Source organism: Tachypleus tridentatus, chromosome 1, assembly GCF_004210375.1.
Source record: "Tachypleus tridentatus isolate NWPU-2018 chromosome 1, ASM421037v1, whole genome shotgun sequence".
NCBI lineage: Eukaryota > Metazoa > Arthropoda > Merostomata > Xiphosura > Limulidae > Tachypleus > Tachypleus tridentatus.
In genome coordinates, this window is record NC_134825.1 from 60,255,547 (window position 1) to 60,269,438 (window position 13,892).

Below are 13,892 nucleotides of genomic sequence, written 5' to 3' on the forward strand. Positions count from 1 at the left end.
TCATTTCTTTTTTACAAAGACTACAGAATGTAACAAAAAATTACAATTATTTACTCCAAACAGCTTAATGCTTGTAATAATTTGCATTTGCTTTTATTAAATTTTACTGTATTATTGGTCTTTAAACCAGGTCTAATTAATAATCCCATGATAAAAACTAGAAATCACACTGTAAACACATAGCTCAAGTCATGACTGAATGATGTAATACACAAGCTAGTCAAGAGCACACCTTGTGCAGAATATTTATTATTATCTAACTCAACAAGTTTCTAGTTTTCACATTTTAACAACATTCATTAAGACAAAAATTATCAATAAAAAACAAGCAATCGTGCACTTACACTTTGCCTCTTTCTTTTTGGGGTTAAAAATGTTTGTCTTTTGCTAATACGTATACTGTGAACTTTCATATTTCTCATCTAAAGAATTGCATTTTCTGAAAGTTGAAGCACTCACAATCAAGAATGAATGTTTGTAGCTGAAGATATATGGTTATGCATGATAAGTATTGAATCTAGAAGTCCACTGCCAGCTATAGGACTTGTGCAATGTTACAAATATTCCCACATTGTGACTGCAAACTCAAGAATAATTCCCAGCATGTGGTTTACTCAGAATGGCAGATTGAGTGCTGACTCTAAAAAATCTATCTCAGAAGAAGGAAAGCACAGGCAACTGAGGGCATCTGGTAAGTCTAGAATAATATGGAGTGGTCTATACAGAGCTCCTAGGCCAATACCAGTGCGATAATTAAAACTCAACCATAGATAACACCACCTGAAAAGAACTGAACTTCATTTCAAGTAGAAAAGTGCTAGAAATAGCTGGACTCAGAAACCAGAAGCTTAATGCTTGATCCTGAATGAAATTAAATGATTCAGACATGTACTCAGTCAAGCATTTAAACAAGATGCAAGACAAAAAATGGAACACACTCACAATCACGTTATGATAATGATTTAATGCAATCATGAATCAAGCAATCCATCAGGAAAAATAGCAGAGAAGCTAGCAGACAAACTACAACATTTGCAGGTAAAGTTTATTCTGCAATGGCTTTAGCATATCACTGAGACATGCTCTTGGATAAGCTCATCAAGAGACTTCTGAGTAAGATGATGAGTTCACACCTGGATGAGAATGATACCATCACCCTAACAAAAGTAATTTCCATTGTAGCCAGGCACAAAGTGTAGATGAAGAAGCTTGCAATAATGACTCCTTTGGCTACACCAAAAACCATCCTCCTCCAGTACCCCCATCATGTCAAGCTCAAACATTGCTGAAACAGTCACTTACACATCCTGATGCTGTGATATAATCACACTGATTTCCAGTAAAGACAAAGCATCATCTCAGACCTCTCATAGTTTATATGTTGCTGTCTATTCCAATGAACACTCATCTACACATCATCTGGGACACGAACAGCAGAGCATATGCTTTACTTGAAGTATTCTCACTTGCAAGTAAACATCCTATAAGTTGTCAAGCAGTAAAAACAGCTGTGCCAATGATTTCAAACTAAGGCTTAGCTGGTGCAAGAGTATCAACAGTGCCAATACTTTGCTGAACAGTAGAGCAAGTAATGCTACCACTTCTGACAGTTTAGCAGTTACCAGAGAATCAACATATCTCACTTTGTGACCAGCAACTCAAACTAAAAAAAACACACAAAAAAGAGCATCAATCAGTAAAAATACTGATGCTACAGTTACAGAAAACTAATGGAACCCCAGCAATCAGATTAGAGAATCAAGGCATAGTTTGCACTGAAGGGTTTGGTGGGCTGTCCAGTTCTTTCAAGGAAGGGTTATATGTTTATGTACCTGTAAAAGTTCAAGGACAAGAGAATGAGTTCTTGGCCAACTAGTGTGTCAGCACTGTGTAATGTAATTAAATAAGCCATGCAAAAAATAAACTGTTCATGTCTAAAAAGCAAGTAACATTAGCTCAGACAGTTATGTGCCAAACAAAGAATATGACCCATTGTTGTTTTGCCAAAATCAAGTATATGGCTACCAATATATCTAAAATGACTGAAAATCACTAAACAATCTAGACCCAATACAGCAATATCAACTCAGTAACGTTTTGGCTGAATATACTAATACATCTGTTGAATCAGGTGGACAACTGAATGAAACAACAGTGGCTCTACACAGTAACACAAACAATCACTGATCAAGCAACCACTATGCCAACATCCCTGAAATATTAGGGACATGTAGAGTGCTGAAATACAACATATATTAAAAGATGGAGTCATAAAGTCATTCAACACTGCTTGGTTGTTTAAACAAGAAAGTGTGAATTATGTTAAAAGGTAAAGTATATGCATGATCTCTTGATGCATGCACATAAATCATGTGGAAGAGTGAAAAATTATGGGTAAATGATGCCAGTCCTCAAGATTTGAAATGAGTGAGTGTGTTTGCCAATGATAACACATGTAAAGTTTACTTTAGGTGCAATGTTAACTGCTCACACAAATTTGAAATGAGTGAGTGTGATAACACATGTAAATTTGCCATTATTGCTTGTGTAAAAAAAAAAACTTTTTAAAATTGTGCATGCAACTTGACCTATTTAGCACAGGTGATGAGTGGTATTTTCATATCACTACTAATATAGCAACTGGGGCACTGATGATCCACAATACAGGCACTGTTGTCAAGCACACATTATTCCAATATGGGGATCACAGTCTACTTTTGTGAGTTGCCATTCATTTAAAACTAGTTGAAACTGGTACAACTGTATTCTTCCACACTTTTAAAGTGGGGATTGATAGATACTGTTGGCTATGAGACAAAATGAAGGGGAACCAACTTAGTTGAAAAGGTAAATATTTTCACAAATCAATACCATATCACTGACATGGTGTCAAAATATATTGAATATTTGTGAATGAATATGAACAGCACGAATAGTAACTAAACTGACCACATTTAAATCACACACTGGCTTTACTCACTATTTAATTATTTTGTGCAAGGTCTTTCTTGACAAAGTTTTTGTGTCATTAATAACTTTAATTTTATACTCAGTTTTGACTACATTGTTTTCAATGTTCAAAATTAGAGTGGATAAACTTTAGTTAATCTCATGTCAAGCAGTGTTTTATAAGACAATTTTTCAGGTTTGGGTGCTGTACTAAACATGAGCCATAATAATGTTTCACTTTGTATTAAATATGGCAAGTATACAGCCTCTCCCAAATTTCACGATCATGATGCTTTTGGTGGTAGAGTAACATTTATTGATTATTTACCTTTGTTTTTTCCAGATACAAAAGAAAAATAAATTCAGTTAGGCCTATTTCTGTCAAATGTTGATAATCAAAGGGGAATTTTAAGAGTATTTGAGAAGTTACTAACACTGCATTACTTTTACGATGATAACACACAAATACACAGACTTTTAATAAAAGTTAAATAAATTAAGATTTTTTTTTTAGTTTATTATTTGTGTTATTCACTACATTATGATACATAGACCTGAAAATCATTCCCCATACTATTTTCTGGCAAGTGAGAAAAAACAGTCACCTGCTACTTTCAAATACAGAGAACTTGATGCAAACTGCACTGCACCAAGGACATTCAAAATGTTTGTGTCACATTTTATTGACAGTATGAGAATAAATTCAAAGAGGAAAAGCTTTCTGTATTTAAGATGTAACACTACATAATTTGAATCAATATAACTTATCTCTGTTACAAAACAATATTTGTTACAATTTATAACACTCTCACATTTTCAGTATTTGTCAAAGGATTCATATAAAAATAATTGCTAAAAGTGGTCTTTGGTCAACTAATGAGTTGTCATAGGACTGGTCAATATTATTTTATTTATTTATGCATATAGCTGTTACAAGTGAGTCACCTAAGTCTAGATATTTTCAATAAAGGCCAAGAGTCCAATTACTGCAACACTTCCCTCTGTCTTCAGACAATGTTAATAATGCCCAGGAATTGTTAATGATGCACACAATTTTTGCAAAATGTTGTTTTCAATACTATAAAGTAGTTTGGCTGTAGTATGGGTATTGGCATGAGCCTTTGTACCTTAGGCATTGTTGTTTATTATTTAAATCTGCTCTTTTAAATGTCAAAATTTTGTCATTTTTTTAACATATTTGACAACCACATGATTAATATGTGATATTACCAAAATGATTTAACTTTAAAAACTGGGTGATTAGAGACTAGACAATTTAGAAATTTAGTGTCCAATGCTGATAAATAATACTTTAGCACAAAATAAATTTTAAAGTTGATAGATTAAGGTTGAGAAATGTCATCTTTTCCTTCTAATGTTCTTAATTAACACTTTATCCTGGCTAATGTTGTCAATTCTCAAGTGTTTTGGGCTTTACTGCCATTGAACAAGCAATGACAACACTGTCCAAAACATATATACAAAACAGAAAAACAAACAATTACCTTTATAAGAGCTTTTTCCCATTTCTCTTTGCCAAACCATTTCCTAGCTTTTCTCAAGAGCTTAATATGCAGTTCTCTTAGTTCTTCATGCACTGGAAAAAATATTCCAAAATAAATACATTTGAACATTCTTAACAAAATATGACTTTTTAAATAGTGTCCCACCAAACAAACTCCTAACAACAATAGTATTGTTCAAAGTATCAACAATCCCTTATTACTCATGATCTTATGTGCATGTTTCTGCTCAGTTTTGTGCTTATGTTGTACTGCAGGCTATCATCAGCAATGTTAACACTGTACAAAGTTACTCATTTTAATATGGCAGGACACTGTATTTTAATAGTAGAAAACATTACTCCGTAAATTATAACAAAAGTGAGTATTTATTCCAGTATTAAGTATCAGGTTAACCCTCATACACACGGTAGGGGTCAAAAATGGGCCCACTTGTGTTTAAATTGTTATAGAAATATCAAATGTGTGACTTTCAGGCCTAAAAATGTACCTAATTTAATCTATACTAATAACATACTATACTAATACGTTTAACATGTATTTTATGCAAATGGGGTATTACACCCCTTGTCTAATGTCGAAATTCACGTTTTCCACATTGGGGGTCATTTTTGACCCCCGTTTAAAAAACTCAATTACATTTCTGGTAAACAATCAAATAATATATTGAAATGAAATTTTGTGTTCTAGAATATTCTAGAACACTCTATAAATGTTCTCGAGCATTCTAGAATATTCTTATCTACGTTGCATAGAGAGCCCTCAATCGATGATGAATCAGAAAAACCTGAAATAATATCATACTATAACTCCACCAAAGGAGGAGTCGATACACTAGACCAAATAGTTAGATTCTTTTCCACAAAAAGAAAGACCAGAAGGTGGCCAATGGCACTATTTTATAACATTCTTGATGCTGCCGCATACAATGCTTACCTTTTCTATCGCCAGCACCATCCAGAATTTGCATCAAAGTACCAAAAAAGAGCAAGACGTGAATTTCTGAAGTTGCTTACTGATGAATTACTGCCTAAAGAAGATACAAATGAAGTGATCCCTCCAAAAAGACAAAAAGTTGCTGAAGAGAACGTTAGGAAATGGTGTCAAATATGCGCACGTGATTCAAGGAAAAGAACTTCTTCAAAGTGTATCAAATGTAGTAAAATGGCTTGCAATGACCATAAAGTTACCCAGAGTGTATGCATAAATTGTATAGAATAAATATTTTGTCCAAATCTATACTTTACTTATATGAAAATAAATTTTTTTTTAATATTTTTGGTGGGGTTCAAAAATGACCCCCAGTGTGGGCAACGTAATTTTTTTGAGTGTGTGTACTAGGGTTAATGATCAGACATCAGCAACAATTTCACTTTTATTAATTTGCTTCCTAATATTATTATGACTAGCAGTTTGTTAGTGATACAGCAACTTCATAATTAGTAAAATATGAGTACATAAAAAATTTAAGTATACACTTTCAATCTTAACTCAAAAAAAATATTGTAATATTATATAAGAAAGAAGTAACTGTGTATCACAATCCATATGTTTAGATAAGGTCATCAAGAGTGATCCATCCCTCATTTTACTCGCTTTATCTGATGATGTTTTTTTTCCAACCAAACATTAACTAATTTAGCTAATCACCTAACCTAGTCATGTAAATCATAAACTTTCATATTCCACTAAACATACACTCAGAAATTTATCCATAAAATGAAGTTTCTGTGTAACTGGTACATTAATATGTAAATTTATTGCATTACCACACTTAAAGCAGCACATTTTGGTATCTAAAGATACAATTGTAAAAGTTATTCTTTCCTTATAGAATTTTTTCATGCTCAGAGTGATTATTTTCGAAATTTTTGGGTTCTACAGTATACATACCATCAAAGGGCAACAGTACATTGATTGGATGGCTTAATAGACTGATCAATCAGAACTCTGAAATCTTTTGCTTCCGTAATACTATTAGTTATTTCTAACAAAACTCCCACTTAATTATCCCACCTATATTACCTTCCACTTATTATAATTAAAAACCATCTCTTATTTATTCATCCAACTCACCAAATAATCCAATCCTATTTTAAGGAAGTAATAACCTCTTTACAGCCAGCAACATCCAAAGCTTTAATGTCATCAATAAATTTAAATGGTCTATTCACCATTCTTTCATCTAATGCAGTGATATAATTCAAAAAAAGCAAAGGTCTTAACACAAGAGCCCTAATGCACCCAACTTTGAAATTAATCCAGTTTGACTGAACTTCACTTGTGACAACCCTCTGCTCACTTTCATCTAACTAGTTTTATACTCATTGAGCTAACCTATCTCCCCACACTTACAGACATACCTTATATTTCAAGCCTTTTATGTGGTCAAATATCATGTGCTTTTCCCTTAAATCCAAATATACAACATCCACACTCTTATCCTCATGTATCTTAACAGTAATATCTTCAAAGAATGTCAAAAGATTACTAAAGAATAATTTTTCCCCTAATGTAACCATGCTGACTATCAAACATTTTAAAATTTGTTTATTGACTTTATAAAGCATCTTTTATCAGCCTTTCAAAACATTCCCCCCCCCCATTAATCTTCAGTGATATTAGCCAACTTCTTGTCTTGCAGTAATTGCCCACTATACAAAGACTGAAAAATAATAACAGTAAGTGGCCAACATATTCACTCCCTAACCTCATTCAAAAACATTATGTAAATATTACCTAGACCAGAAGCTTTATCATTCTTCAAACTTTCCATTTTTTTAGATTTAATTGACCATCTCATTTAATATTGTTTCTACTTAGCAACTGTTTACATTGAAGAATATTGCTTAGATCTTTGTTATTAAAAATTGAAAAAAAATTTAATAATAGGAAAGACTCCCAAAACCTCACAAACCTAAGTAACCAACTGTAAAAAAAAAGATGCTGGAGATGGCTGCTCAAAATGACCCTCTGTTGAGGCTGCTCTAGTTAAAAAAAAAAAAAAAAGGCTGAGAAAAATAGTCTAAATTCTTGCCAGTTTTCCCAGATTGTTTACACCACAGAACAGAGGTGAAAGGAAAGAGGTCTGGTTCACTTCTGCAGTAGAAACATTAACCTGGAAATTCATCAGCAATTTTTTTTTTGTTAAATAATGTATAATTATAAACAAAAAGACAACTACAGAAACATTAACTGCATTCAAATTCAGAACATAAATAGTAAATAATCACTGTGCTATTGTTGATAGAAACTCATGCCAAATGCCTTGTTGAGAAAAAGTGATTATAGTATCAGAATGAAGTACTTATATTCAGTACCAAGGTAGAGGGTGCATTGAAGATGGAGGAAAAAATTTGCTGATAAGAATTTACCTAACACAATCAAGTGGATTACAAAAACTGGAACAAGCATTCTTAATGCTTAAATATGCAGTGTAGAAATCCTGGAGACTGAGAAACAGCTATAGCATTATCAGATGGTATGTTTTGGAACTCACATTTCACATATAAAGCCATTTCTTTTCCTCTTTTTTAAAGTTTACCCTATTGACACTTTCACAATGGCCTCAGTATAACATACATGAATTTTTATACACATTTGCACTGTAACTTTTGATACAGCATCTGTATTTTCACAAAAATTGGTAGACTTTGGATATAGATGACAAAACTAGAAAACCACTAAGAGAACATTCTAAGTTTTCAATTGGTTATTCACATGTCATTACATTGCAGTAAGTATATATAAAGGAACGTTTACAAAAATGTAAAGAGGTGAACCGGACCCATTGTGTTTGATTCAGTACACAAGTCACATCTCAGAAAAATAAAAAAAATATATTTTTATTTTACATTTTAGATTGTTAATATTGGTAATTTGAGTTTTGAATTTGTACAAAACTCTAGATGTAGTATTTTGACATCATAAACATCTAATTTTAAACACTGCTGTATTCAACATACCATGTGACTCACTAAAGTCTGTATTTAGGTGTATTCTTTTAATATTTATTTGTATATATAATATTAAAGTTTGAATTATTATCTACAATTTGTTTCCAGACTTATTGACATAAATTCAACGATGCAAGGTATCAAATGCAATGACATGGCCTTTGACCAAAGACCCACTGCAAAAAATTAAACCTATAACTTTGAACAGCAAAGAAATTACTATTACCATAATTGTCTACATATAGACAGGTTTCAGTTATTCTCATTATATCAAACTTCTCTGTCTCAACATGTACCCTGACACCATCCATTCTAATTTTAACATTACAATAACAACAGTTTAGCCTACAATTAAAACTACCTATGTACCATATATTCACGCTATACACTTTTTACATTTGCTTTTCTTTATTCTGGCACTCTCCACTGTCTAACCTTTTCCAAATGGGTCACTAGTCAAAAGCCATATCATCATGTTTATTGACTTGCATTCAAAATTTTATTCAACTAATAGTTTGTGAACTCACCTCCTTCAATTTGGTATCAAACTACTGATTGTAATTCAAATTTTCATATTATACATTATTTAATTTGTTAACTTAAAAGTCACCATTAAACAAATACATTTGAATATTGATTTTTGTGTGTCACATAGTATGCTGAATGCAGCACTGGCTCAAATTAGATGTTTGTGATGTCAAAATAAAAAAGTCTACAGTTTTGTACAATTAGAAAATCAAATTGCTGATATTAACAAACAATAATATAAAATAAAAATCTTTTACCTTTTCTATTTGCTGAGCCATCACTATATTTAATGAACCAAACACAGTGCCCCACCCATCCATCTCTTTCCATTTTTTGAACTGTCCCTTATATATATATATATATAATATGTGAATAACCAGTTGGAAGCTCAGAATATCCTATTACTGATTTTCTCAAACATCTTCAAATATAACAGCTTTCTCTTTTTCTTTCCAGACAAACCTTTGTGCTGGTAAGTTTAGTTTTTAGTCTGTCTGAGATTTCATATTTTTTTAGACACAAATACAGCTTAGTTATTAAACTTGATAAACTATAATAGAGTTCTATGGTATCAATGATGTAATTTATGATTTGATAAACCCTAAAAAATTATTTCATTTCACATTATCCATGTGTATGTGTAAAATTTCTTAAGTTTTAACAAGCTAAGACTAGTAATAATGAGTACATAGGTCATAACTAGAAGAGATAATTGTTTATTTATTTACTATTTAAGGAAAATAAATACAGGAACTTGGTTGTAAATAATAATAATCTTTATACATGTACAATTTATAATAATTGTAATGTGACTATTTTATCAAATACTAATTCACTAAAACACAGCCAAGATAATTCACTTTGCAAAAACTGACGGTCAGTTTTATATTATTGAATAATGTGAGTGCACGTGAACTACATAATTTAACTTCTGTATTGTTAGCCAGGCATGGCTAAAAGGTCAATATAATAAAAATAATAAATCTATATAAATATATAATGTTATGAGATTTGAGCTATTTAGTCTAAACTTTCATATTTTCAATTTATAACCTGTAGTTGTTCTAGAATGAAAATGGCATAATTTATATTAATTTCCTAATTTTACATGATGGTTAAAACATCAGTCAAATTGACTGAATTTATACACAGATTTATCAGTAAAAATAATGTGGAATATAAACTTCTTGAGAAGCATTTGATAAAACTATCTAGTCATTATAAAATGTTTGCATGTGAAATTTGAAATTTTCTGATATATGAAAGTATTTTTAATCTTAAAGTGAAAATTGCTTTGTTTGTTGACTAGGAAACATGCAGAAATAAAAAAGGCATGAAAAAACATTGATTCATAAACTTTAAGACCTAATTTAAAAAATTTAATATTTTGAGTATGAAAGCTTTGTAATGTCCACTGATAGTCTGCTAAATTTCATTAACATATGCTTACTCATTTAAAAATAATAGCTTTAAAATTATAACAAGCACCAAATGGTTATGAGGTTGGTCCAAGGGACCAAACCCATGCTGAAAAAATGAAAGATGCCTTTACAATTGAGTTAACAGTCCATTCATACAAGCCAGCCCCTATCATATTTAAACGAAAACCATCCATTCCAAAAAGCACCCTTTCATTAAACTGATCTCATAAATGTTATCAGCCAACCTGCTCTTCTTTACATATTAACCTAAGTTTAATTCTAGTCAACTACTTATAGTTTCATATTCACAGTTACATCTTGTCAGTATCCCTCATAGGATTAAGTTATCATGGCCATTTTCTTTGACTACCTTTATTAATACTTTGTACTTAAAAATTAGCTTCTGTGATCTATTCTTCCCTACATCATTAGCCCCTATGTACACTACAAATGCTATCACCCTTCACTTTATCAATTGTTCTGTCAGTTATATCATCCATCCATGTCCCTGGATAGATAATCAAACTCTTTTGTTCCTATTTACCCCACAGACTACCTTATCCACAAGCTGTGCTAAAGAATCTCAAAAACATTAACCTTCTTATGTTTTACACTGCCATCTTTTATTGTCCCTTCATTTATCCTTCCTTCCTCAAGTTAAAGGCTGAAATTTGTTCTTTATAACAGAACTACTACAACTGGCACTTTTTCTCTCATATGTCAGAACATTGTTATTAATATGTATTTAATTTTCATAGCTCATTTGTGTATCACAATTTTATATTAACAGAACTACTACAACTGGCACTTTTTCTCTCATATGTCAGAACATTGTTATTAATATGTATTTAATTTTCATAGCTCATTTGTGTATCAAAATTTTATATTAACATTTTTTAGGATGAACAACTAAAAGAATCAATCATATAAAACTGTCTGATTAAACTTATCTTGGTCTGTTTATTAGAAAAATCCTTTATAAAGAGGCTGAATTTCTCAATGATCTCTGTTAGTACCCTATGTAATTTATATGTACAACTATACTGCACTCCCCAAAGACATGCTCAAACAGACATACTTTGTTTTTGACTTAATACACATGTTCATTCATTGATGTTCCGGCTTCTGTACATTTTCAAAGTGTTTGGTGAGACATTATACAAAAGATTAACCTAGAAAAACATATCAGTGAGGGTCAAAGGAAAAAATAAAATGTTACTAACCTTGTGTGAATAGGTGAGGGTCATAGTTTGCTTGTCTTGGCTTTTACAAAGTTGCATTCAAACTTTCATTAAACAACTTTAATACCAATTTATGTCAAACTACACACCAAACATTGAGTGTAACATAATGTCATTTTGCTCTAAGATATGTTTTAGACTTCCTTTTTATGAGTCTTAAAGGTTAATATTTTCCTTCACTGAAAATATGTTTCTGATAAAGACATAACTCCTCTCACAATTACAGCTATCCTCAAGTTGACTGCTTTCTCTTGTGTAATTTGTTTGTTTATCACTAGCCTTGAAATTCTCACCTAACTCCACGTGTATAGCACATGGTTTAGCTATGTTATAGCATGCAGCAATCCTCCACTAATAGTAGTGTTGCACACTCTCCCAACATAGCTGATTCCCTCTATGCAGTTGAACTCAATCATCACTTTTAGATTAGGCATAAAAAATATCAACACTGAAGTAGGGAAGACAGGTGGAAAGTATGAGCAAAGGTATCTATTTGAAGTATATTTCATTGCAGGAAAATACTAACTTCTGATACAATCATTCACATCCACAAATAGTTACATCTAGAACCCCACAATGGTCAGATGGAGGGATCAATATAAAAGTACTTAAGTGAGCACTTTCAAAATCAATATATTTTTTAATTTTTATCATATTCTTAACCCTTAAGCAGCAGCCATCATCAATTGATGCTGCTACCTACAACATTCCTGCTGTTCAAGGGTTAATTATTCTTCATTTATTAAAACTCTCATTGCTCTCCTAGCAGCTTGCCATAATACATAGTTTGGAAACTGCTGCCCTAAACTCTCCCACTGAGTGATTTACTATTTATGATAGTTATGTGTGGTTCAAAAATCAAATAGAATTAACTCAAAATAGAGGTAAACTATTAGGTGCAGAAGTCTGTTTAGAATAAATGATTATTATTTTCTGTTGCAATATGCAGTCATTATATAAAGAAAAAAGGTAATACATATTTATTTTTATTATTTTGGTAATTATTACAAAATCAGCCAAATAAGCAGAGCCTTACGAGCTGAGAAAACACTTATTTTACAAAAAAAATTTCACATTCAGTTAATTCTAGATGTTATGTAAATCAAGCACGAAGACAGAAAGATAAAAAAGTACTTTTCATTCTTAACATTGAAAAAGTTGGGCTGATTGAAGTAAATGCAGAGGTAAATCCTTACTTAGTAAAACTACTTAATTAAAAATTCTTACTTTTTGTGTACAACACAATTATTTACCAAACACTTAGCAAATTTTATGACATCATGTAAATCCTGAATCATAAAATTTATAGTAAAAATTAAATCTCCAATACTGGCTTGGTAAAATAGACTGACCCCAAACACATGGGGTTATTGGAAATCCAGTCAAACTGGATCTTTATTATTGGAGTATCTTAGAGGTCAACACATGGGTCTTTTCTGTTTTCTTACTTACATTAATAATATTGATTGATATATAGTATATATAATAAGTTTACTAATGACAATTAACTTGGAATATTTCGAGTCCTATTTAGAATATTATTTTAAAATAACATGGATTAACTGGTTTTTTTTAACAAATATGCAACAATTATAGTAAGTGTACAATACTGTTTTTTTTTTGTTATATTGATTTAAATTTACATTTAATATAGCCAAGAACTCATTCAAGTGTGTGAACACACAAGAAAATGACACTGGTATGGTGGTGAATAAGTCAATCAAGCTATCAAGACAGGCCTCTTGTACTAATCCAGCATTAAAAATAATTCTTGTATTGAGGCTTTGTAATTAAAAATTTCAGTATACTTTATCAATTTCTTGCAGCCTCATATACTGTTAATATCTGTAGCAATAACTCTGAGAAATACAAAATTCAGATGCATTATATTTACTCATCCAAAATGTTCCACACTGACTAAAAAACTAGTTGTAGAAAAAGATGCAGCAAATTTAGAAAGAATTTTAGATTTTAAAATAAAGCTAAATATTATGACATCTAAGCTTTAAAAAAAATTACAAGCAAAAAAATTAATGTTCAAACTGACTACTTTTCAATCCTGAACTTCTATACCTTCATCCACCATAGTTTCATTTTGGTTCCCAAAAATGCCACATTCAGGGTTCTTTCTCCAACACCACATTATTTCTGCTTTAGTTTCTTATCTCCATCAAGACATTTTCTGCATTTTAAAATGTAACCTTTCACTACTTAAACAATGCCACATCTTACCTAATAGCCTGTGCTAAGAATGGTTGCTCATTTATGCAATTC

At 31.3% G+C, this 13,892-nt stretch overlaps 1 protein-coding gene across 1 annotated transcript in view; it reads right to left on the reverse strand.

Annotated features, from left to right (window-relative positions):
- The window catches only part of LOC143232466 (uncharacterized), an 83,725-nt gene that overhangs the window by 64,163 nt on the left and 5,670 nt on the right, over nucleotides 1-13,892 (reverse strand). Inside the window, 1 exon segment of the mRNA XM_076467967.1 lies at nucleotides 4,455-4,546. Within this exon segment, the coding sequence (XP_076324082.1) occupies nucleotides 4,455-4,546 (92 nt within the window).